Source organism: Lissotriton vulgaris, unplaced genomic scaffold (genome assembly GCF_964263255.1).
Source record: "Lissotriton vulgaris unplaced genomic scaffold, aLisVul1.2 SCAFFOLD_1770, whole genome shotgun sequence".
In the NCBI taxonomy this organism is placed as follows: Eukaryota; Metazoa; Chordata; class Amphibia; order Caudata; family Salamandridae; genus Lissotriton; species Lissotriton vulgaris.
This window is the reverse complement of record NW_028241569.1, coordinates 289,870-316,036: the sequence shown is the minus strand read 5'-3', so window position 1 is coordinate 316,036 and position 26,167 is coordinate 289,870. Positions and strand designations below refer to the sequence as shown.

Sequence of the window (26,167 nt, the reverse complement as noted above, 5' to 3'; positions counted from 1 at the left end):
AGGAAGAAGGGTCCCTACTTGGACTGTGGCAAGCCACTGCCAACTAAAGACCCCCGTTTCTAACATTCTAAGTTTAGGTGCAGTTTCAGCTTCCTAAATGCAAGGTGTGATTGTGATGTGGAATATGACAAGACACATCTGGACCCAGCTGTGGCCCCTAAATATGTCCCGTTGCACAGTGAATGCTGGATTCAGATACCACGCGTGAATGTTTTAGAGTCCATCCTCTCTTTTACCACATGCAGTTACCTCTCTTGTTTTCAAAGTGTAATACTCACTATGGTTTGAGGAGCTGTTTTCCTTACAATTTTCTAACTCATGTATTGCCTGCATTTCCCTCAGCTCGAGACTGCATTGTTCCCTGCACCTCTTGGGCTACCGCTCCTGGCCGGTTCAGAAGCGCTGCCTACAGCTGGCCGCCATCTCTACTACCTCCCGGCTGCTGCTGTGAGACTCCTAAACTAAACCTTTTCAACAGTGAGTCTGATCATTTATATATTGTGCATTGCAGAGACTGCATGTCTATCATTTGTCTATACTTCCCTTGTGCTGTGTCTGGCAATTCTCTGATCACCGGCTGGTGGAGGGAGCAGACCTCTGATCCATTCGGAAACTCCTTTCAACCTATGAAGTTGTGTGTGTAAATGAGGTAGTGTGAGTGGCCTCGCGCTGTGCTGATGATCCAATGAAAGAGACACTCTGAGGGCGTCACACCAACTATTGTTGGAAACTGTATGATTGAGGCAGAGAAAGCTTCCTATATTGGGCCTGAATTAAATCTTTGCGGGCGGGTTACTCTGTGACAACAGGTACGAATATCTTGTCTGCTGAAAAATAAATACCATAATATCCTTTGGGATTTATATTTCGTGGACAGGAATATCCATCACCATTGTGACAGAGTAATCCATCCGCAAAGATCTACATCGGGCGCCATAGTGTATAGAAACTGTTTTGAGGTACATGTGGCAGTGAGGTTTCATAGCAGTATTCATATGGACCGCCACCCCTTCCACCACCAATCCCAATGGTAGGAGACAGACACAGTTTGAACTTTTGGAAGGCAGAATGGCCTCGCGACCCCCCCGGCTGTATTTATTAAAATATGAAACAAAATTTAAAACTTTAAATTAAAACGTTTCATTTATCATGTACAAAATTCAACTTTCATTACACTTGATGAAGACAGGTATTCAGGCTAACCTTAACAAATCTCTAATACAAAGATTTTCCTAACTGAGTCTAACATCATGTCATAATGCATTGCATACGAATTTTGTACATCCTATCGTTAGGGGCCAACGGCAAGGTCTTAACCGGTGTCAGATCCCTATCACCAAATTTCCGCCCTCTCGTGTGAGTGGCGCATTCGCAGAGGGCTTTACCCTCGTAGCCAACCGTAACTTCCCTTGTCATGGGGGTCCCCTTCCACTCGGCGCCATCTTAAGGTCGTCCGAGTTCCCGTGCGGGGTAACCGTAAGAAGGACAGCGTGGACTCCCCCTCTTTCCCCGCACTCTCTTCCGCCGGAGCGGATATCCGGCCCCCGGGAAATTCGTGGGAGGGGCATATAGCCATCTCCCCCTAAGAGGGGCCTATGGCCGTCTCCCCCTGGGCGATCCCATCCGTAAGAGGTGCCGCCCAGGGGGGAGGGGCCATTGGCCGCCTCCCCCCGGGCGCTCCCATCCATAATGGGTGGCGCCCCCACTAGGGACCTTGAAATCACTGCTCACCGATCATGACCTTACCGCCCGACCGATGACTAAATAAATACGACAGTTAGTTACCTACTAGTGGGGAAAATTAAACAAAACAAACTTATGCCTAATCATAGCTAGATATATCTCTCCCTGCTACCCCGCCCTTGTAGATCGGATGTCCCAGAATAGTATCCAATTTACTATAAACATTGCTACAAAGGAGGAAAGGTCCTATAACAGAGAAACCATTGTATTGCATACAGTTCATCACACCTCTACAAAGGAAAAAAAGGCCTATAGACAAGTGTTCAATTGCATACACAATCTTGGAATCAGTCTACAATGGGGAAAAAACGGCCTAAACAAGACGTTTTATGCGTCACAATCAATTGCAAATCACAACTTTGTTTACTCCCAAACTATTGCAACAGGGGCTGGTGGGTGGTTCAAAAAACTGCAGCTTGTTCCCTTGAGGGCTCACGAGCGACGAGTGGTGCAGCCTTCAGAGCGCGGGAACAAGAGGACGCCTGCATGGACCCCCGCGCCTTTTAACTTGCAGCGGGGAGGCGGGGCAGCATCCCCCTCCCGCCCAAAAGTGCACGGACTTCCGGGCGGGTGTTAAGACAACCCTCTTAGGCGGCGGGGGCGTGCTCCAACCACGCCACTTTGGGCATACCGGCCGGGAACATGCCCCCCGCCCACAAAGGTTTCCCGGGTGGTCGGGGCACCCAGCCATACGTTCGGGGTGACCGAGAGGTCTCCCCTTTCCATTTTTTTTTTAATATGTTTATTGCATTTTTGTCATTTTACAACATTACACATATGCAAAAGAAAATGATTAGCTATGCCGTAGTGCAGAGTATTTGTCACAGATCACTTCAGTTGTTCATACACATGAAGGAGCTCGGTCCCAAGGATCGAAATAAAAGTAACATAGTTAAAACAGTTTCATTAGTTACAGACGTATCAAAAAGAAAATATTGATCAAAAGTGGCAATGCACAATTGTAAAGGAAAAAAACGGAAGGATAAAGCAAGAGCTGTTTCCTGATATTGCATCAGAGATTTGTTCAGTTCGGAGCACGGATTATGCTATGGCAGCAGATTAAGGGAAATTGGACTCATCAGCAATGCAACACATATCCAAAGCTTCATTTCAAACTAATCAAGTGTAAAGAACAAATTGAAGATTACAAAAACGAGAGACTGGGCGGTGGCTAACAACGAATGCGTGTGTACGTGTGATGCTCTTGAGGCAGGCGCATAGCAGTATTCATGACCCTGGTATTTAATGTTGAGTACTCCCAAATGACTGGTAATTATTAGCAATAATCAATGTGATGCATTTGCAGTAGAGAGATTAGGTGGGAACCTGACTGCTTTAAGTACCTGGGGGTGTACGTCTACCATGAACCGTCAGACCTCTTGGATGGAAACATAGCTCGCAGCATTCGCGCGCTGCGTGGTAGCGTGGACTTCTGGGCTACTCTACCGCTCTCGGTAGCTGGACGGATCGCTTTGCTTAAAATGGTGGCGCTTCCCAGGTTGCTATATTATTTCCGGGCGCTGCCGATTTGGGTCCCGCCAGCCACATTTCGACTGTTACGGTCCATGGTGGTCGGATTCCTCTGGGGTTCGGGCCGCCAAAGAGTGGCCCTCAAGACCCTGACGAGGCCGAAAGCTGAAGGTGGGCTGGCGGTGCCGAACTTTGAAAAGTATTACTTGGCAGCGCAGCTGCAGACTTTCACCCAGGAGGTCGCCAGGGAATTCCGAGGCCCAGAGGATAGGAGGGGCACAGGGATAGCTAGGCATGTTCTCTCCTTCATAGCGCTGCGACAGCGTTTAGCCTTGCAGGACTTAACGCTTGAAGAGAAGACCATTCGCTTGTGTTGGAACCGAGCCCACGCCCGGGGCCAGTTGCAGACACCGTATGCGCCCGAAATACCTCTGGGCATGCTGACGGCCCTGCCTCATGGCGGTGATTGGTCACGATTAGCGGATTGGGAGGACGCGGGCCTACAGTTGGTGGGGGACCTTTACGAGGACGGGCGCTTTTGCCCTTTCAGGAGCTCATTGATCGCTTCGAGGTTCCTCGCGGCGATTTTCTTTTGCACTCAGCCCTGATCCGAGCGATTCAGGCGCACTGGAAGCACGGGCAGGAGGAACCTCCTATTTCTCCGGTGTGCCAGTACATTATGATGTCTGCGGGAACTGTTAAGGCGGTCACTTGCCTATACGGCAGACTGCTCAATGAGGGGTTGGCCCCCTCACTACTTTAAGAACCCGTTGGGAGGAAGACATAGGGAAGGAGATCCCGGAGACGACCTGGTCCCAACTCATGAGGCGGGCCTGGAAGGGCACGCGCCACGCCCGCTTTCAATTGGTCCACTACTACGTACTCCATAGGGCATATCTGACCCCGGCGAAGATCCAACAATATTTTGCCACGGACTCCGCGAGCTGCCCCAGGTGCCGGGCGCCTGATGCAGACCTTCTTCATATGTTAGGGTCCTGCCCGGGGCTGTCCTCCTACTGGCTGGAAGTGGGGGATACCCTAGAGGAGGTAACGGGGAGATCCTTATCGGTTGATGCGGCAGTGGGGCTCCTGCACTGGTTCCCACATACCCCCAAAAATAAAATCACTAGTAAATTAATTGATCTGGGGCTTCTCCTTGCTAAACGGGAGGTGACCAGGAATTGGAAGGCACGGGTTGGTCCGACGGGGGCCCGATGGCACAGCGAACTCTTGAAATGGGCGGCGGGGGAAAGCACGCTGCGGTACCAGTTAGCTAGGAGACAACACAACGAGAAGGCGCAGGAGGCAGCGCTAGAATGGGAGACATTAGTACAGGCCCTCAGAGATTATTGCGCTCCCAGCGATTCCGAAAATGAAGATGCAGCTCGCCCCGAGTCCCGATAGACGATTGCACTTTACATGTCTGCTGCTTCCCTCATGGGTCCTCTCACAAATCCTACTACGGCTGTTACCGTGCACTGATGGCGGGGTTAGGGGGGGTTTTGGTTTGGTTCATAGTGTTTTGAGGGGGGGGGTTTCTTTTAGCTTTCTTTGTAGGATGGTTTAGAAAAGCAGATGACGGATAGTGGATCATCCGGACCGGCTTCGACTCCCTGTTGAGTCCCCATTGGATATCACCGCCCGGCCCTTGGGTTGTGGGCTAAACGGCTGTGTAATGGTTCATCCTGTTGGGGGACTAAGGGATGCATTCTACTAATTTTGATTGAATTTATAATGCTGGTCGCTTTGTAAAAATTTACTGATTCCTGCAATAAAAATATATTTAAAAAAAAAAAAAATCAATGTGATGCATTTGCTGAAGCAAAGAAGAACCCTGCTACCATGGTGTAGCTGCAGGCTGATAAATATTTAATCCCTATAGCAATACATGATAATTACACAGAAGTTTACAAACAGCTAACTTTGTGACAGAGGACAACACACAAGGCGTACCATAGTCACCTTTCTACAAGCATCAGAGCTCACAGTAATATGCCGGTTGGTACCAAACAGTGTACAGCCAAACGGGGGTAAAGTGTGCTAATTAGTTGCTATTAATGTGTTTCGATTCATGTAGTGCATTTGGTACAGTAGCCTTCATCTGGATTAGTACTTAAATGTGAAGTGAATTACTAACAATCAAGTTAGGCAGCTAGTTAGGGGGCTATCTGAAGAGACTGAATAACCAAAAAGTGTTTGAAGAAAATAGGAAACAGAATTACTAATTTAAATGGCGCAGAAAAAAACAATGGAAGCATTGGGAGATCAAGAAAACAGTTAGTGTTCCCTGCCAGACATGTCCTGCAACCATCTGTTGACTACCACCTTCATGATGTTTTGTGCATGAACCACTTTATCTTCCAGCGATTACCCAATACTCTGATCTCTCTTCCCCTCTTACCCATTAGCCCCAGTGCATTTTCCACCTCTGACGCTAGTGGTGTCTTACACGGATGGCGATCGGATGACTTCTCACCGAAACCGGAAACCACCATACACGTACAAATAACTTGGGCGGAGGAGTTTGGAATCCCCCTCATTGATAAAATATGGTCCTACTGTTGTTCACAAACCCAACATATTTCAGTTAACTAGACATAAGTCTTCCTCGGACATTGCTAAATTAGACCCCACACAATCCAACCATTATCCCAAATGCTTTGCCCCAGAAGCAGATTTTGCACACCTGACATAGACAACCCGATTATATCCGTTTTCTGGATATCACCCCTATCTCTGTATCACCCCTACCTCGGCTATGAACGATGCAGTGCTCACATTGACCCCCTTTTGGCCCTCTTAGGATATACCAAGGAAATACCACGACCTATGCACTGATTGACCTCAATGATCTTCCTAGTAGCCAAGCGTGAGATTGCGCTCCACTGGCGCAGCATCAAGGTCCCCACTCCTTCAGCTTGGCTTGAAAGTCAGACACATTACAATAGTTTTAGCGAGGACTATGCCATACTTCCACCCCCCACATCTTGCCCAGAGACTTGTGGTACCCCTGCATGCAACCCCTGCACCTGTGCACCCTTAAACACAACTCTATAGATTCAATTGAGATTCCCCCGTAACTCACTTGTAGGCTTCTCCCCACCCAAAATTCCACCTGTCCATTTCACAAATATACTCACTGACCGCACCGATTTGTGATCGCTTTCCCTGTGTCCAATTATGATGGTACTTTTTATCTGTCATTGTATCTTTAAGCTATACATCTATGATGCGCTTCAATACTGATTGTTGTTGTCAAATTGACTGTTATATTTGAAAAATCAATAAATATTTTTTTTTTAAAAGAAAGAAAATGGTTAGTGAAGGAAAGATACCAAGTAGGACAGAGTGATTTGGAGGCCTCACAATTGTGGAGCATAATTACCTCTACGGCTAAGTCTCACCTGTAGGAAACATATATTAATGTTGTGTTTTTGACTGACCTTGCAAGATCCGTCTACTAAAAACGTAATAAAATTGGCAGAGCAGTCATTTTTTATGATACTGGGCAAAAAGAAAACGGTGACTGTGGTTTTGTAAGGTGCACAAAGCAACAGTGGTTTTGTTCGGTACACAAAACAACAGTGGTTTTGTGAGGTGTACAAAGCGACAGTGGTTTTGTGAGATACACAAAGAGACATGTGGATTTGTGAGGTTCACAAACTGACTGTGGTTTTGTGAGGTGCACAAAGCAACAGTGGTTTTGTGAGGTGCACAACGCACCAGTGGTTTTGTGAAGTACAAAAAGAAATAGTGGTGTTGTGAGGTGCACAAAGCGACAGTGGTTTTGTGAGGTACACAAAGCGATGGCTGTTTTGTGAGGTGCACAAAGCGACAGTGGTTTTGTGAGGTGTACAAAGTGACAGTGGTTTTGTGAGGTACACAAAGCGCCAGTGGTTTTGTGAGCTGCACAAAGCGACAGTGGTTTTGTGAGGTACACAAAGCGATGGTTGTTTTGTGAGGTGCACAAAGCGACAGTGGTTTTGTGAGGTGTACAAAGTGACAGTGGTTTTGTGAGGTACACAAAGCGACAGTGGTTTTGTGAGCTGCACAAAGCGACAGTGGTTTTGTGAGGTGCACAAAGCGACAGTGGTTTTGTGAGGTACACAAAGCGCCAGTGGTTTTGTGAGCTGCACAAAGCGACAGTAGTTTTGTGAGGTACACAAAGCAATGGTCGTTTTGTGAGGTGCACAACAAAGCGACAGTGGTTTTGTGATGTATACAAAGTGACAGTGGTTTTGTGAGGTGCACAAAGTGACTGTGGTTTTGTGAGGTGCACAAAGTGACAGTGGTATTATGAGGTGCACAGAGTGACTGTGGTTTTGTGAGGTGCACAAAGCGACAGTGGTTTTGTGAGCTGCACAAAGCGCCAGTGGTTTTGTGAAGTACACAAAGCAACGGTCGTTTTGTGAGGTGCACAACAAAGCAACAGTGGTTTTGTGCGTTGTACAAAGTGACAGTGGTTTTGTGAGGTGCACAAAGTGACAGTGGTTTTGTGAGCTGCACAAAGCGACAGTGGTTTTGTGAGGTGCACAAAGCGACAGTGGTTTTGTGAGGTACACAAAGCGCCAGTGGTTTTGTGAGCTGCACAAAGCGACAGTAGTTTTGTGAGGTACACAAAGCAATGGTCGTTTTGTGAGGTGCACAACAAAGCGACAGTGGTTTTGTGATGTATACAAAGTGACAGTGGTTTTGTGAGGTGCACAAAGTGACTGTGGTTTTGTGAGGTGCACAAAGTGACAGTGGTATTATGAGGTGCACAGAGTGACTGTGGTTTTGTGAGGTGCACAAAGCGACAGTGGTTTTGTGAGCTGCACAAAGCGCCAGTGGTTTTGTGAAGTACACAAAGCAACGGTCGTTTTGTGAGGTGCACAACAAAGCAACAGTGGTTTTGTGCGTTGTACAAAGTGACAGTGGTTTTGTGAGGTGCACAAAGTGACTGTGGTTTTGTGAGGTGCACAAAGTGACAGTGGTTTTATGAGGTGCACAGAGTGACTGTGGTTTTGTGAGGTGCACAAAGTGACGTTGATTTTGTGAGGTGCACAAAGTGACGGTGGTTTTTTGAGGTGCACAAAGTGACTGTAGTTTTGTGAGTTGCACGAAGTGACGGTGATTTTGTGAGGTGCACAAAGTGATGGTGGTTTTGTGAGGTGCACAAAGCTATGGTGGTTTTGTCAGGTGCCCAAAGTGATGGTGGTTTTGTGAGGTGCACAAAGCTACAGTGATTTTGCGAGGTGCACAAAGTGACAGTGATTTTGTGAGGTGCACAATGTGACGGTGGTTTTCTGAGGTGCACAAAGTGATGGTCGTTTTGTGAGTTGCACAAAGTGATGGTGGTTTTGTGAGGTGCATGCCATTCATTGGTATCGATGGGGCAGGTCACCCTTCTGTGAAATAAATCATCTTGGAAAGACTTGGAAGGGAGCTGCAGAGTAAAAGCAGGCTGCCATGATGTCAGGCCGAGGGCAGCAGCAGGTTACTAGATGGCCCCAGTCCTTCTCTTGTGATGTGCATCGTTTAGCAGTATGAATTCATGACATTTACCAGGTGAACATACATAGGCCAAGCTGATAAATTCACACCACCATTAATGACTCTAAGTGGAAAAAATCTTCGAAGAAAAGAGTTATTGTAATAATAAATGACTTTGCAAAATGTAATCTCAGAAGGACCCATTTAGTTGTAAGTGTTTATGGAACATCTTGTGGATCAAACTTTACCCACTCATAGAATGCCTCCTTAAACTACCACACAGACCACTAGCCTCTTCACACTCAGCCTTAACTACCTCACAGATGACTTCCTTATACTACCTCACAGATTGCCTCCTTAAACTCTGTCTTAAACTACCTCATAGACTACTTCCTTTAACTACCTCAAAGATTGCCTCCTTAAACATGCCTTAGCTATCTCACAGACGGCCTAATTAAACTACCTCACAGACCGTCTCCTTACACTCAGCCTTAACCACCTCACAGAATGCCTCCTTAAACTACCTCACTGAGCGCCTCCCTAAACTCAGCCTCCTTGAACTCAGCCTTACCTACCTTACAGATTGTCTTCATAAACTCCTCACAGACTGCCTCCTTAAACTACCTCACAGACCTCATTAAACTCATTCATAACCACCTCACACAAGGCCTCTTTAAACTCAGCCTTAATTTCCTCACAGACTTCCTTCTTAAACTCAGACTTAACTACCTCACAGACTGCCTCCTTAAATACCTCACAGACCACCTCCTTGGACCTGTCCTGTGACAATATATGTGCATTTATTTGATATTCATGATGTGTTAAAATCAGGTGGCTAATGCTCACAAGCCTGCCAGACGTAACATGTTGGCATGTAAACTAAACCGCCCACAGTTCCCTCAGCCACCCGGGTGCTCTGTGGGGCAAGCATCCAGTTCGCTTTGAGGGATTCGCAATGTGGCTTTAACACATACCCTCTGGATCTCATGGCTACCAGGACTTTCTAATGGGCTAGTGTGGCCTTGGTGACTGGCCTGTGGCACAACGCATACTGTCACTTCAGATTGCTTCTGTTCCATTTTTTATTTCCCCCCCCCCACTTTTTCTTAATATGCACATTGTATTACACATCATACATTTGTACATTTTACAATTTACATTCTACAATTCTACAATTTAACGTTTCCTTTCCAATTTTTTCCTCATCCAAATTTTACATATCTCTGGTTTGAAGTTTTTAAACAATATAAACAATGTAAAGGGTATCATAAAACATAATTTAAGATTCAAGATTCTAAATTTCCTATTCTGTTACGTTATCTTATAGTGCCATCCTTTCTTTCCATTTGGCTATTGGTTCCCAAATTTTCAGCCCAAGACTCCTCCCCCTTTTCCCCTTACGTGCATATATAGCTTTCTCAAGATTATAACTAGCTAGTAGGTTTGCCAGCCATATTTGCATTCCCGGGGGTATCTTGTCTAGCCATACTCTTGCTATTGTCAATCTCAGAACTGCAGTAGCTATAAACATAAATTCCTTCCGGTCAAATCCATCCTAATTATCTCTCCCAAACAATATCATTCTGGGTGTCAATTTAATTCGTATACCAAGAGTGTTACCAAGAAAATCTTCTACGTTTTTAATCAAGGTATAGAGCTGAGGGCAGGTAGCAAACATATGGATAATATCTGCATCCCCTGCATTACAGCGTGGACAGGTAGTGCCGGTGGTGCCTCCCCATTTAGCTATTCTGGCGGGAGTATGATACAACGAAAATAAAGTCTTGTAATGCTGCGATTCCAGGGGACCCGAACACAAAATATTACATCCCAAGTCCAAGGATTCTTGAAAATTTCCAGGCTCCCCACCCAATTTTTCAACCCATTTGTTGCTAACTTTCTCTAAATCATCCATCTTACTTTTTGCTAGACATACATAAAAAGATCTAATTGTGCAGTCCCCTCCTATTTTTATTTTCTCCAATACTTTGTTACTATTAAACCCCACACTACCACCTTGCTTACGACAGAGGAAACTCCTTACCTGTAGGTATTTAAAAAAGTCCTTCCTCTCAATCCCATACTTGAGAATAAGATCTGCAAACTGGACTATCCCCTCTCCATCCATTAAATCCCCAATCTGTTCTATCCCTTTTTGAGTCCAACCCAGCATTGTCGAATCTGCAAATACTTCTGCCGGGAAGGATTTGTTTTTGTAAAGCCTAACATATCTATTATATCTTCCCAGCCCCATTTTTTTTAGGAATGCATTCCATATCCTACATGCTGCCACTACAGTCTTAAATCTAGTCCTTTTATGGTATCCAAACTCAACTCTATTAAAAAAATTATTTTCTGCCTCTGCCCCCAATATGATAGAATAGACTTCTGTGGACATAGTCGTAACCCCGATATCGCTTCCTCCACCCCCGATTAAGCCCTGCATATACTGCAATGCTGCAGCCATTTGATACAGCCTAAAATCAGGGGCCCCCCATCCCCCTCTTTCTCTTGGAAGGGTCATGTATCTGTAGGCCCGTCTGGTTTTCCCATGTGCCCAAATGAATCTATTGAGTACCCTCTCTAACAAATTAAACCATCTAACCTCAAAAACTAAAGGGATAGAGCGAAAGAAATATAAAAATTTAGGCAATATTAACATTTTGATTACATTCGTACATCCCATAAGAGAAAGGTGCAAGTTATTCATCCTCTCTAGATCTTTTTTGACTTTATCAATTAGAGGGGCCAAATTCAGCTCTACTATCTTATCCAGGCTCGCCGTTAATAGCACCCCTAAATATACTGCTGAGTTAACCACCCTGTCATCAATACATGCAGTATATCTATTTTTAATAATCTGAGTTTTTAGTCTATTTAAACTATACCCTGATATCCTTCCGAACCTCTGAGCCTCTATCTCCACCTCTTTTATAGCTAAGGTGGGGTTAGGAGTTAGAATTGCTACGTCATCTGCGTAGGCTAAGGTCTTCACCGTACAATTATTTATCCTCATTGGTGGTATCTCTTGATTAGCTTCAAGCCTTCGCAGTAATGGTTCCAAATATAGCGCAAACAGCAGGGGAGAGGAGGGACATCCCTGTCTAGTCCCCCTAGCAATTTTTACTTTATCAGAAAGCCCCCCATTCACTCTTATTCTTGCTGTTGGGGCGTTGTAAAGTACCCGTATAGCTTTTATAAAAGGTTCCCCCATCCCGCACCACCTCATAACCTGCCAAAGATAATCCCAGGCGACCCTGTCGAATGCCTTCTCGGCATCTAGGAAGAGTGCTGCGACAGGGTCCCCTAAGATATCTGCAGAATCAAGCATCGTAATCACAGTCCTTACATGTTGCGTAGTCCCTTTTCCGGGAATGAATCCATGCTGGATGGGGGTTACCAACTGCTCGATGATCCCAGCCAGCCTTTTTGCTAAGATTTTAGAGTATATTTTAATATCCGAATTCATTAATGTGATTGGCCTATATGACCCTGGTGTTTCTGGTGGCTTCCCTTTTTTCAAAATAACTATTATATCAGCCCCTCCCCATGACTCCGGACTGGGTTCCCCTATCTGTGCTTGTTGCATTATTGGGAACATATCTGCCAGAATCACATTTTTAAATATTTGGTAAAATTCGAGCGGAATTTGGTCTGGCCCTGCCGCTTTATCTGCCGGTAAACTACCAAGAGCTTCCTCAAATTCTTCTAGCTGTAGCGGTCCATCTAATATTTCCCTATCCTCTTCGGACAATATTGGTGGGGATATATCGCTCAAATATTTATCAATCTCCACTAGGTTCGGTGGATCTTCTGGAGTATATAAATCTGCATAGAATTTTGCTAAAAGCATCTCTTATTAAATTAGTCTCCATAACCAGGTTTCCCTGTGCATCCCTTAATTCTTTTACTCCCGCTTCAGCTGCTCTCTGCCTAGTTCTAATTGCCAGCACACGCCCCACCTTCTCACTAAGTTCGTATGTCTTTTCCTTTTTAGTCAAGAAATTATCTGCCGCCTGCCTAGTGAGCCCTTCCACTGCTTCAGCTTTTAGAGCCATAATTCTAAGCAGGCAATCCTCTAGAGGTAGATTGTGTCTTATAGCCCTACTTAAATTTCCTTCCTCTCTTAATAATCTCTGTCCTACCTCCTCTCTCTTTTCCCTTTCTCTTTTTTGTCTTTCCAAGACGAAGCTAATTGTTTCTCCCCTTATTCCCGTCTTGAATGTGTCCCAGACTATTCCTGAGGCTGCTGTCCCCCTATTAATATCCCAAAACCATTTGATCCACTCTGTCATATGCTCCCTATATACAGGATCCTTTAAAAGGCCTCTCTCGAAAGTCCACTGTGTAGGTGTTCTTGGTGTTTGATTACTTTTAATGGTAAGAATCACTGGACTATGATCTGAAATCATCCTGGGAAGCTTCTCCACTTGTGTCTCAGATAATAAACAATTTGTTATCAAAAAATAGTCAAGCCTAACCATTACTTTATGTGGGGCAGAAAAAAAGGTGCTTCCATCAAGGTGGGGATGTAGTTTTACCCAAGGGTCAACCAGGGCATTATGTGAAACCATATCTGCTAGAGCCCTAAATACTTTCCTTTTCCTCCCTCTATAGGCTGCATCTGTTCGTGTGAATGAGCTCTCTAGGTCGTGAATATTAAAATCTCCACAGCATACTATGGGTTCAGACCACTGGGCTACCTCCGCATCGAGGAACTGAAATACATCTGGGTCATCTTCTGTGGATCCATAGATTGTAACTAGTGTTAATTTCTGGCCCCTAAAACATATTTCTAAGATAGCCCATCTTCCCCATTTATCTTCCTTCTTCTTCCCTACTACCACATCCCTTTGTCTACCCAGAATTGCTACCCCTCTGGTCCTAGTTTCTTGTTTAGAGCTTGCCAACAGCTTGAACCCTAGTTGCTCCAAAGGATATGTCCTGCTTAGCTCCTCACAGACTGCCTCCTTAAACTATCTCACAGACCTCATTAAACTCATTCATAACCACCTCACACAAGGCGTCTTTAAACTCAGCCTTAATTTCCTCACAGACTTCCTTCTTAAACTCAGACTTAACTACCTCACAGACTGCCTCCTTAAATACCTCACAGACCACCTCCTTGGACCTGTCCTGTGACAATATATGTGCAATTATTTGATATTCATGATGTGTTAAAATCAGGTGGCTAATGCTCACAAGCCTGCCAGACGTAACATGTTGGCATGTAAACTAAACCGCCCACAGTTCCCTCAGCCACCCGGGTGCCATGTGGGGCAAGCATCCAGTTCGCTTTGAGGGATTCGCAATGTGGCTTTAACACATACCCTCTGGATCTCATGGCTACCAGGACTTTCTAATGGGCTAGTGTGGCCTTGGTGACTGGCCTGTGCCACAACGCATACCGTCACTTCAGATTGCTTCTGTTCCAAATGTACTTTCCATACTTGTCCTCTCACTAGGTCTTTGGTACGTGAAACGAGTTCTGAGGCTCCTCACAGACGACCCCGGGAATCGCCTCCTTCGCTGTGGCAGGTTGTAACCTACGGTGGAAAAGGAACCAGGGCGTTAAGAAACAGACTCTGTGCAACTATACAGTGTTAAACGGAGAGTTGAGCCTGTTCAGGGGTGGGCTGTAGGTTTTCTGTGATGTCAGCCTTTTTCTACAGTGAACCCGGCTGGATTAAAGCTGCCGGGGCTGTAACATACATGCAAACATTCCATCTTTGTAAGTCCAAGTGAGTTAACAACTACTCAATGGTAACCTGATAGGATAAATGTCAAAGATTACCAAAGACATGTTCCTTAATAGTCTTAAAGAGGCAGTGCAATATTGTTGTAAAAACCTAGCCCAGGAGATATTTTATAACAATCACAACTGAGCGTATCATTTTGAAATTACACTTTGCAATGTTATGGTACAAAACAATCCGTTTTTAGAGGCACATTTCGTTTTCAAAAGAAGTTGTAATACATTTCAAATGAATGTATTGCTTAGAATGCATTTACCTGTGTTATGGATCTGTTCAACTACCTGTCCGGTTTTTAGTTCTGTCAAGCGCCGGGACGCCCCTTTGCTGGGGCATCTGTGCGCTCAATAAATCCGGTTAACATAACATAACATAACATAACCTCCATGTATTCTCTTAAAGCTCCAAAGTAGAAAAGCTGTACTTTTATTGGTGAGGTCTCCATCCGCGACTTCCAGCATCCGCCTTGCTGGTGAGGTTTGTGGCTCTTGCCTTTGATTTCATCTAAGGTCATGGCTTGCAGTAGCCACTGCCTGTGCAAAGCCCAGGTCAAAGTCCAGGGCAAGCTCAGATCTGCCACAACTCACTAGAAGACCAGCCTTGGGTCCATATCTTTGCCTTGTCCCTCCAAGCCACTGCTCATTCTGAAATTCCGATCACAAGGCTTGCAGGTAATCCCTGGACATTGAAGGCTTAAAAGCAGTGGTGACCACTAACTCTAAACTCACACATGGCAGAATCCTTTCTTCACAAGGCCCAGGCTGCTGTAGGACTGGGAGGATGAAAGGAACCATTGAACAGCACGAGGCAGAGGTGCAGGAGTAGCATCCATGAATATGAGTGTGTTTGAATGCTGATTGGTGCTGGTAGTGAAGTGCGGCCCCGGCTCCATCACTGAGGGCGAAACCTACCTCTTGAAGAAAACATAGCTCAGCAGAGGTAACAGAGACCAGAGAGGAGCCACAGAGTGGGAGCTTTAACCTGGCATCAGTTTAATGAACGTCTGTGTGGCCGAGGCGGGCACTGTCCTGAAGGGTACCTGAAGCTGTCTGTGCCACTGTGAAGTGAGCATTGTGGCAGAGCCAGACCAAGCTGCCCTTGCATCGCAGAGTGTGGTGTCAGAGCGGAGCTTTGCCCTGAAAAGGACCGAAGCTGACCCCTGTGATTTCTGACCCCACCGACTTACCCCTATGCCTTGAAGAGGGCCTTCAATCTTTGAGGACGTCCTCGATACATGGCCTGCCTACTGTCAACCCCATGTGGCAGCCCCTGTTGCTGCTACAAACCAAACCACAGCCAGAGAGCCCTGCACGCGCAGCGGCATATCTTTTTCCCACAGGAGGGAGAAAGGACCAGATGTATGCTGTAGGTCCAACTGCAACAGATTGCAGACTAAGGACTCGCTTGTGGTATGAGTACCTGTGAACTACAAACTTAGAGACTCTGACTGTTCATAGGAATCAATGGGCATTACCGAATCGGTATTTACAGAATCGGTAAATACCGGATCTTAACGATTCGGTATTTACTGATTCTGTAATACCTACATCCCCCCCCCTCTATTTTACCACTTCTTAAATACCGAATCGGTAAAATTCGGTATTTAAGAAGTGGTAAAATAAAATTACCTACATCTAGGCCCTGGTGTGCTAAGTCCATCGATCCTCTGTCTGCATCCTGGTCTGAATTCCTTTTGTTTGTTTTCACATTCGCCCAGCAAGCCTTTGCTTGGGACATGAATAATTGGTACCTTTCAGCCATCTCTTCTTTCTTGCGGTTGCCAGATCAACCCTTCCAGTTCAAGTCATCTCTTGTGAGTTACTTCCTGGAAGGTTTGCAACTTAGGTACCCCCTATACCGTTCATATTGCCCTATGATACCTTAATTTAGTTCTCACCTTTTTATTGTGCTCACCCTTTGATCCCATGCACAGCTCCCCTCTGTGATTCCTAACCATCAAAACAGTTTTTCTTGTGTCCATAACATCTGTCTAGAGGGTTAGTTGATTGCAAGTGCTTTCGGTCAACCCCCCGGTATACGACCTGTTTTTCTGACAGGCTGGTCCTTAGGGTGTGTGCCTCCTTCCTACACAAGGTGAGCAAAGCATCATGCTGCCTACTTTCTAGCCCCACATCACGTCGGACCTCCCGCCCAATTACAATGTTGGCGGTGGGAAAAGCAGGCGGGAATCGCGGTGGTGCCAATGCCAGCCTTTAATTAATTGTGGGTTTGTAATGCGCTAGAATCGACTCCCGAAGGAGTATCTCTGCGCAGTAGACCGCTGGGGAACCCGTCCTGGCTATCCCTGTGGGATGGTTCCTCCTGGGTATCTCCAAGGTGAAACCAAGCATCCCCGGCGTATGTGGGGGGCCGTTGTGGAGATGAGGCAAGCTAATGCCCAGAGTTGCCGAGTGTGAAAATTATCGAGTCCGCTGACCCTGGTCCACGACCCTGCCGTGTCGGGAATTGAACCCTGGTCCCGGGCCGTCCTCTGCGTCCGGGTCTGCCGCCTCTAACCAGTGAGCCACACCACTCCACTCCACTTTCCCCCAAAACATTTCATGGGAGGACCCCACCATTAACTGCTTGGTGGAAAGGCATGTAAAGGGGCTGCCAATAGGGCCCTCGGACAAATCTGCCCATGGGTGTGCATGCGGGGGGCACCAGATGTGCCCCCCAAATGAGTATGGTCATGCCTGCACTGTGTGGCATGTACAACATGGCTCATGCCACACTGTGCATGGACATGCTGGAGGCGCTGTCACGGTAGCAGTATGCATTTTAGGCTTTCCTGTGAGCCAATCATTCCCGCCGCCGTGACGCTGCTGCTGCAGCATGGCCAGCCGAAGATTACTGTTGTAATTGGGAATGCCGACGGCTTGGAGGTCTTCCTGGGACCGTGGCAGCGGTCCTAGAGGAAGCCGGACAAAGTGGTAATAAGGCCCTCTCCTCTGTCTAGCCATAGATTCCTTGCTAACCCTTCCATCCGCCCGCTCTGCGAATTATGAATTTTACCTTAAAGAGATCCTTCAGGGCCTCTCTTTGGCTATCTGGTCACACTGCCTCAGTATGACTCTCTGCTCCTTGTGCAGGAAATAGGCACAAAACGAGGTCAGTGCACTGGGGTACTGCTGATATAGGCACTGCGCATGTCACTTCTGGCACGGACGATGCCTTGCGGAGCCAAACGGCATCACCTACCAGCATGCAAGGGGATTGCTCAAAAATTCCCACACCAAGTCTGATGCCTGGGAAATATTCTAAGCTAAGGAATCTGCAGCTAGAAAAAGTCTCTACCAGACGATGCATTACCACAGGTAAGTAAGTGGTTCTTTAAGTGCTGAACAGAACTGACCATATAATGTGCTGCTGATGAGCCTTTTGTGAAACTCAACTTAATTTTCGTCATCTGCGCCTCACAGGAGCTTCCTAAACCAGAGAACTTTCAAATGCTCAGTTGAAGGCTCTCAGTCGCCTTGTAACGAGCCTTGTTTCAAGTCCGCTTAATATACATCTTTGTCACTGTAGCCTTCTGTGATATTTTATACTTGTCCACAGAGTGACCAAAACGTTGAATCTTTCCTTTGCATGAAAGTACCTACAAAGGTATTGTAAGAATAGCATGCGTACCTTTTTCGATCCCTGGTGCATCATGCAGTAAAGGTCTGTCAGCTCTGGCGCTGCGCGCTTTAGACTGAGTATAGATATGATGTTCTTGTACAGTGCATTAAAGTGAAGATAGGAAGAGAGCACTTCTTAGCACCATCTTTCTAGAAGCTAAGAATTATTGGTTATGGCATGTTTTGGTATTTTGAAATACCAAACCCCAGCTTGATGTTGGGGGTGCCGTGCTGGCTCCGCGCCAGTCGGGGGCAGAGAGGATGAAAGGGGGAAGTGAGGCTCTGAGGGCGACCGACTGGAGAACCAGGTATTATTGATATATATTTGGGCTTAAACAAGGTCTCTAGAAGTCTATATACTTTTCTTGAGGGAATAATTTCCCTTGCACTGATTGCTATGATAGTGTATTTAGCTCCTTTAATAATAATGTCAATTGATGACATATATAATATCTACCATAATGCTTTCCTCTTCAACACCTTCCTGCACTTTACTTCCTGGCCGGCTGGATCCTCTGCTGCCTTCCTTACCTACCACTCTCAATTCCTAATCTTCATCCTCCCTCAGCTGCCTCACATTTTGGCCTCCCTTTTCATCATTCTTACTTCGCTGTCTCCGGAATCCTCTTCATTCACACCCCCGGTTCCTTTCCTGAGATCCCCAAATACGAGCAATCAGAAAAATATTACCAGACTAGCAGGTCTGGTGTCCTGAATTATCTACTCAAGCTAACTGTAATGCGCTTGACCCATAAACTTGTCTCAAATTGTGTGATTCTAGGCAAAATGTTATTTCACCAAGCCTCCCTTTCCTTCATTATCACCTACAAGAGTGCCTTTAAATATGTAAGCTCAGCATGCCTGCGATACAAAATCAATTGTGTCATTTAATAGAATAAACCTTTACTCCATGTATACTAAAAATCTTGCCCAATCAATCAATCAATCAAAGACATTTATAGAACGCACTACTTACCCAGAGGGTCGCAAGGCAATTGGGGGTGGGGGGGTGCTGCTACTGCTCGAACAGCCAGGTCTTGAGCTTCTTCCTGAAGGAGAGGTGGTCTTGGGTCAGGCGCAGTTCGGTCGGGAGGGAGTTCCAGGTCTTGGCGGCCAGGTAGGAGAAGGACCTTCCTCCTGTTGTCGTTCTTCGGATGCGGGGGACGGCGGCGAGGGTGTGACTGGCTGATCGGAGATGGCGTTTGGGAGCGTAGAAGTTGATGCTGTTGTTGAGGTAGCTCGGCCCTTGATCGTGTAGGGCTTTGTGTGCGTGGGTGAGGAGACGGAAGGCGATTCTTTTGTTGACGAGGAGCCAATGCAGGTCTCTCAGATGTCCGGAGATGTGGCTGTGTCGTGGGATGTCGAGGATGAGTCTGGCTGAGGTGTTCTGGATCCGCTGGAGTCTCTTCTGGAGCTTGGCGGTGGTTCCGGCGTAGAGGGCGTTGCCGTAGTCCAGTCGGCTGGTGACGAGGGCCTGGGTGACCGTCTTCCTGGTCTCGGTGGGGATCCACAGGAAGATCTTCCGTAGCATGCGCAGGATGTTGAAGCACGACGAGGAGACGGCGTTGACTTGTCTGGTCATGGAGAGGGAGGAGTCCAGGATGAAGCCCAGGTTGCGTGCGTGGTCTGTCGGTTTGGGTGCGGTGCCCAGGGCGGGGGGCCACCAGGAGTCGTCCCAGGCGGAGGGCGAGGAGCCCAGGATGAGGACTTCCGTCTTGTCTGAGTTCAGTTTCAGGCGGCTGGTCGTCATCCACTTGGCTACGTCTTTCATCCCTTCGTGAAGGTTGGCTCTGGCGGCGATGGGGTCGTTGGTCAGGGAGAGGATCAGCTGGGTGTCGTCAGCGTAGGAGATGATGTTGAGGTTGTGTTGGCGTGCGATGGCCGCGAGGGGGCTCATGTAGACGTTGAAGAGGGTGGGGCTCAGCGAGGATCCTTGAGGGACGCCGCAGATGACTTCGGTGGCCTCTGACTTGTACGGTGGTAGACGGACTCTCTGTGTTCTTCCGTCAAGGAAGGAGATGATCCATTCCAGTGCCTTCTCCTGGATTCCGACGTTGCTGAGGCGCTGCACTAGGGTGCGGTGGCAGACAGTGTCGAATGCTGCGGAGAGGTCTAGGAGGATGAGGGCCGCTGTTTCTCCGTTGTCCATCAGGGCTCGGATGTCATCGGTGGCAGCGATGAGGGCGGTCTCGGTGCTGTGGTTGGCTCGGAAGCCAGACTGTGAGGGGTCGAGGGATCCATTCGTCTCGAGGAAGGCGGCCAGCTGTTTGTTGATGGTCTTCTCGACGACTTTGGCTGGAAACGGGAGGAGCGAGATGGGGCGGTAATTCTTGAGTTCGGTGCGGTCCGCTGTTGGTTTCTTTAGTAGAGCGCTGAGTTCGGCGTGCTTCCAGCTCTCCGGGAAGGTGGCGGTGTCGAAGGAGGTGTTGATGATGTCCCGCAGGTGGGGTGCGATGACAGCGTCGGCCTTGTTGAAGACGTGGTGAGGGCAGGGGTCCGTCGGAGATCCGGAGTGGATGGAGTTCATCATGCGGACGGTGTCTTCGGTGCTGATCGGAGTCCAGGCGCGGAGGGTGGTGGTGGGGGGTGGTGGTTCGGTCGTGGGGTGCGTCGGTTGAGTGCTGAAGCTGTTGTGTATGTCCGCGATCTTGTTGTGGAAGTAGGAGGCGAGGGAGTTGCAGAGGTCTTGCGATGGGGTGATGTCGTTGTTTCCGGCGTTGGGGTTGGAGAGCTCTTTCACGATGTTGAAGAGTTCCTTGCAGTTGTGTGCGTTGTTGTCCAGCCGGTCCTTGAATGCAGTTTTCTTGGTGGCGCGGATCAGTTGGTGGTGCTTGAGGGTGGTCCTGTTGTCCGGTGTTGGTTCCCTTCTCCAGACTTTCTCGAGGGCTCTGCAGTTCTTCTTGGAGCTCTTGAGTTCGTCGGTGAACCATGGGGCCTTCTTGCTGCCGGGTCTGCTGGGCGGGGTCCTCAGTGGGGCGAGTTCGTCCGCGCAGTTGCTGATCCACTTCGTGAGGTTGTCGGCGGCCTGGCTGGGGTTCGCTGAGCTGGCGGGAGGGTGCTGGCTCAGGGAAGCGGCGAGCTGGTCGGCTGTGATCTTGTTCCAGCTTCTTCGAGCAACCTGTTGCTGGTGGTGGTGGATCGTCGTTCTTCTGAAGGTGAAGTGGACGCAGCTGTGGTCCGTCCAGTGGAGTCCAGTGGCATGGCTGAAGGCGATGTCTTTGCTGGATGAGAAGACGGCGTCGAGTGTGTGTCCGGCGAGGTGGGTGGGGGTGGACACCAGCTGCTTGAGTCCGAGGTTGGCAAGGTTGTCGAGCAGGGTGATGGTGTTGCGGTCGTTGTTGTTCTCCAGGTGGAAGTTGATGTCCCCCAGGAGGATGTAGTCAGCGGAGGGAAGGGCATGCGGGCTGACGAAGTTGGCGATGTCTTCGCTGAATTGTGTGCGTGGTCCCGGGGGCCGGTAGATCAGGGTGCCTCTGAGGGTGGTCTTCGGGTCGGTGCGGATCTGGAAGTGTAGGTGTTCGGCGGTAGTCAGGGTGTCGTCGGTGTTGGTCGTGATGTGGATGGTGTCCCTGTGGATGATGGCGATGCCTCCTCCAGTCTGGATGTCCCACATATAAGTTAGAGATAATCCCTGACTTGCTTCTTAGTTCGCTAAAAGCATTGTCATCAGGGTGAGGGCAGGAATGTTCCCCAGTTCATATTTTAAAACTTTCACTTTTAATAAATATATTACTAAAGTGTGAATTGGTAGCCCATTGTCATTTATAGAAATACATTTTCTATTAATATGGCCACAAACCTTGCCACTGGCATCAGGGTTACTGCTAAAACAAAAAAAGCGTAAAAGTCATAATGTGTGGAACCTTTTAGCATTCTTGTTTCCATCTCACTTCAGAATTACAAAAAAGGGCTTATCCCACTACTGAAATATATTTTGAGATTTTGATACACTTAATTCACAAGCTATTTAAATGTTGTGTGCTCAGCATGGTTGTTATACTGTTCACTTTACAAACTTTGCAGTCAGAAAAAGAAAAGTAAACACCAATGTCTAGGGTAACAACTTGTAAGACGAAATAAGCTGACATTTAACCACTGTCTTTGAACACACAGCAAATGTGACAAGATATAAAGAAGATTGAAAGATATCTTTATTGCTCATTCACTTTTTGAATGAACGGAGCATCTGTTTTTTGACAGCTTGTGCTCTCCCACCAGACTGGGCCAGTAGGCCCTAAAAATAGCTCTCCCTGATAAAATCTGACTTGCCATAGCAAGTGGGTGAGTAGATGTCTCTAGGCTTGCTAACTCAAGCTCTCAAACTTCCCTGTCTCAAACCTCCTAGCACCCTTTTAATGGCACTGAGATTGCCTTAGTATTTGTTGTAGACAACTGGATAACTAGATAAGGTTGGCAGTGCCTCTGTCATCTGATTACATATAAGTGCCCCAATTGACACGGTGTCCCATCCAATGTGTTATTCAGTGTCTCTTCACCATGGGGATTAGAGAAGCCCCTCTCCAGTGAAGAATCTCCTGCTTTAATGATTGCAAACAATGTGTCTATCTTCCACCATTCAGTCTTCCACTAAATCAGTGGTTTGTGGACCTCCAGGTCCCTCACCAAGCCACAGACATTTTAGTTTATATGTTGTGCCCCTTGTGCGTTTGATCACCTCAAATGACTCCTCGTTTGTGTAGTATGCTCATGGCTCCTGTTGCCTCCTTTAAGGGTGATCTGGGTGGCATCTCATTGAAATGTAGGCAATGCCTAACCAGTGTCATTTGCTGGATGAAAAATAGCACCCTCGACCTTAACAGCAATAAAACGAAAGTGTAGATCATTGGCACCTCTCACTCCACTTGTGGGGATTCCGTCCACTCCTGTTCACTCCACCAAACACCCATGGGGTTCAGATAGATGTTGAACTCCATTTCTCTCCTCAAATAAATTAAGTAACATCCTCCTGCTACTTTTACATATGTAAGCTCAGGAAAATATTTCCGTTCCCAATTCATGAATATCGCAGGTTAGTTATCAACTGTCCTATTTTTATCTCAAATTGATCATTTTAATGCCCTTTACTTTGCTTTACATTAATATTCAGTTCACAAACTACATCTCATCCTGAAGATGGGAGTTAAATTCCTGCTGTACCTGCTGGTTCATCCATGTGACTTGCCTCTTCTGTTTGATCTGCACTGGCTTCTGGTGGGCAGACTTTACATTTAAGAGCCTCTGGATTTGCAAAGGGCAGATACTGAGCCGGGATGTTCTTTTATCCAGCTCATGTTAATATGCTTTTCTCCTCCTGGATTGTTACATTCTTCCTTGGCTCATCGTTTACGATTGCCCTTATTCCAAAAACCTGTATGGGCAATCGTTCTTTCTCTTACTTGGTTCCTGAATAATGGCATGCCCTCCCCCCCTCCTATGCACTCTGATCAAGTATATACACCTTTTGGAAAATAATCAAAAACTGTCTCTTTGGATAACAGATCTAATTTGAGTCTATAATTCCTCAAGCAACAGGACACTGTAGCTGGTTAACAGCATTCAGCAAATTATTATTCATTTGTCTGTTTATTAGATTACAGAAGTATCATTGTATTGTACTAGATGGATATTACCAAGGGTTGATTATAAACGAACAAGAAATTAAGCATATGTGCAAACATTCCTGTAGTTTTTTTTTAGAAAACATATAATTGAAAGCTATTTGTAGTGAAAGCAGACATCAATAAGACCTTATCTCGGAGTCACTGAGTTCTTTGGGAAAACAGAGGAGTTGTAATTTTGGCGCTGGCTCTCCAAGACACCTAAAGCTTATGTGATCGCTCGACTGAAGGACACAGCATAACTGCTTAGAGATTGTTCATCAGACACCATCAAGCGGACACATGCCCTTTCTGCCTATCACTCGACTGCCGACATGCCACTACACATCCTGACACTTGTCATGTTAGTCAGATGTAGACAGCATATAGTTTCTTGGGATTACCACAAAAAATAAATCTGGGGCTCACATCAGATTGGACAGTAGGTATCCTTTTGAAACTTAAGTTGTACATCTCTCAGAGATGTCAGTGTTTTGCAGATCTGATTAGATTGCCTTTCCCTTGCAGATGCTCCATTGCTAAACCTCAGCACATCACAGAACTGCATGATGTTAGTTAATCTCCTCACTAGCAGATTAATCTTCCTGTAATGAAACTGTCCACCTTTGAGCTATAGTGTTACAGGTATGTACTTATAATTTATTAATGTGTTTCTGATATTTAATATTACATATTATTGTTTTATTCTGCAGATCACCAACCAACAACAGGGGAAAAAAAAGATTTCTACAATTGCTCTGAATGCAAAATTAAATTTACTCACAAGTCCTTCTTAAAAAGACACCAAGAAATCCACAGGAGTCAAAAAATATTTGATTGCACCGACTGTGAGAAGAGATTTACCAGTAATGCACTTCTTGTGGTGCATCAAAGAATTCATACCGGACAGAGACCGTTTCCCTGCACTGAATGTGGAAAGAGCTTCACTGCAAAGTCGTATCCTCGACAACATCAACAAACACACGCAGGAGTGAAGCCCTTCCACTGCACCAAATGTGGCAAAGCCTTTGCTCAACAGAAAAGTCTTCAACGTCACCAAAAAACACATGGGTTCAGGCCTTTTCAATGCACTGAGTGTGAAAAGAGCTTCACAGAAATGTCTGTTCTGCAACAGCATCAAAGAAAACACTCAAAAGTGAGGCCCTTTCGCTGCAATGAGTGCGAGAAAAGCTTCAATGAAAAGTCATATCTTCTGCTACACCAAAGAATACACACAGGAGTGCGGCCCTTTCACTGCACTGAGTGTGACAAAAGTTTTACTCGAAAGTCAAATCTTCGCATGCATCAAAAGATACACACAGGAAAGAGGCCCTTTCACTGCATCGAGTGCCAGAGAAGCTTTATTCATAAGACGGCTCTTCTAGTGCACCAAAGAATACATACCAGAATAAGACCCTTTCATTGCACTGAGTGTGGGAAGAACTTTATGCATAAGTCACATCTGATACAACACCAAAGAAAACACACAGGGGGGAAGCCCTTTCAGTGCAATGAATGTGAAAAGACCTTTACTAAAAAGACAAGTCTTCTGTATCACCAAAGAAGTCACACAGGAGTGAGGCCCTTTCATTGCACTGAATGTGAAAAGACCTTTACGCAAAAGACACATCTTATGTATCATCAAAGAATACATACAGAAGTGAGGCCATATCACTGCAGCGAGTGTGACAAAGGTTTTACACAAAAATGTAATCTCCTGCAGCATCAAAAAATCCACGCAAGAGTGAGCCCATTGCACTGCAATCAGTGTGACGAAAGCTTCACTCGTAAGTCACATCTTCGGACTCATCAGAGAATACACACAGGAGTGAGCCTCCATCAGTGCAGTGAATGTGAGAAAAGCTTTGCTCGAAAGTCAAGTCTTGTTACTCACCACAGAATACACACCGGAGTGAGACCCTTTCAGTGCACTGAGTGTGAAAAGAGCTTTTCCCAAAAGGCAAATCTTCTACAGCATGAAAGGATACACACAGGGCTGAAGCCCTTTCAATGCACTGAGTGTGAAAAGTGCTTCACTCAAAAAGTGGGCCTCCTATATCATCAAAGAAGACACACAGGAATGCGGCCCTTTCACTGCACTCAGTGTGGAAAGAGCTTCACTAAAAAGACAAATCTGCTGTTTCATCAGCGAATACATGCAGGTGTGAGACCATTTCACTGCACTGAGTGTGAGAAAAGATTTACATGCAAGTCACATCTTGTCAATCACCAGAGAACACACACACTATGAAGCCATTTCCGGGCATTGAATATCAGAAGAACTAAAATTAGAAACTGGGCCTTCTTTTGCACCTGAACATCCACATGTGATGAGACAATGATGCACAACAATTTTACTGTGAAGCCTGGTGTTCAACATCACATCTGTGACATGACGTTATTTAAAAAAAAGTCAAGGGACTGCATACAGTCTTACAAAGATGAAACCTTTACAGTGTTAATGCTTAATTTTATTTTTGACAGAGACTTTTAAAACAAGCTATGTTCTTTC

General features: G+C 46.4%; 1 protein-coding gene across 1 annotated transcript in view; it reads left to right on the top strand.

Annotated features, from left to right (window-relative positions):
- Nucleotides 1–25,906, top strand: part of LOC147670616 (uncharacterized) — a 51,300-nt gene extending 25,394 nt beyond the window's left edge. The window contains exons 4-5 of the mRNA XM_086948127.1: nucleotides 24,369–25,367; nucleotides 25,452–25,906. Of these exons, the coding sequence (XP_086804253.1) occupies nucleotides 24,369–25,367; nucleotides 25,452–25,906 (1,454 nt within the window). The remainder of the gene's footprint in view (nucleotides 1–24,368; nucleotides 25,368–25,451) is intronic.
- The last annotated feature ends 261 nt before the right edge of the window (nucleotides 25,907–26,167 follow it).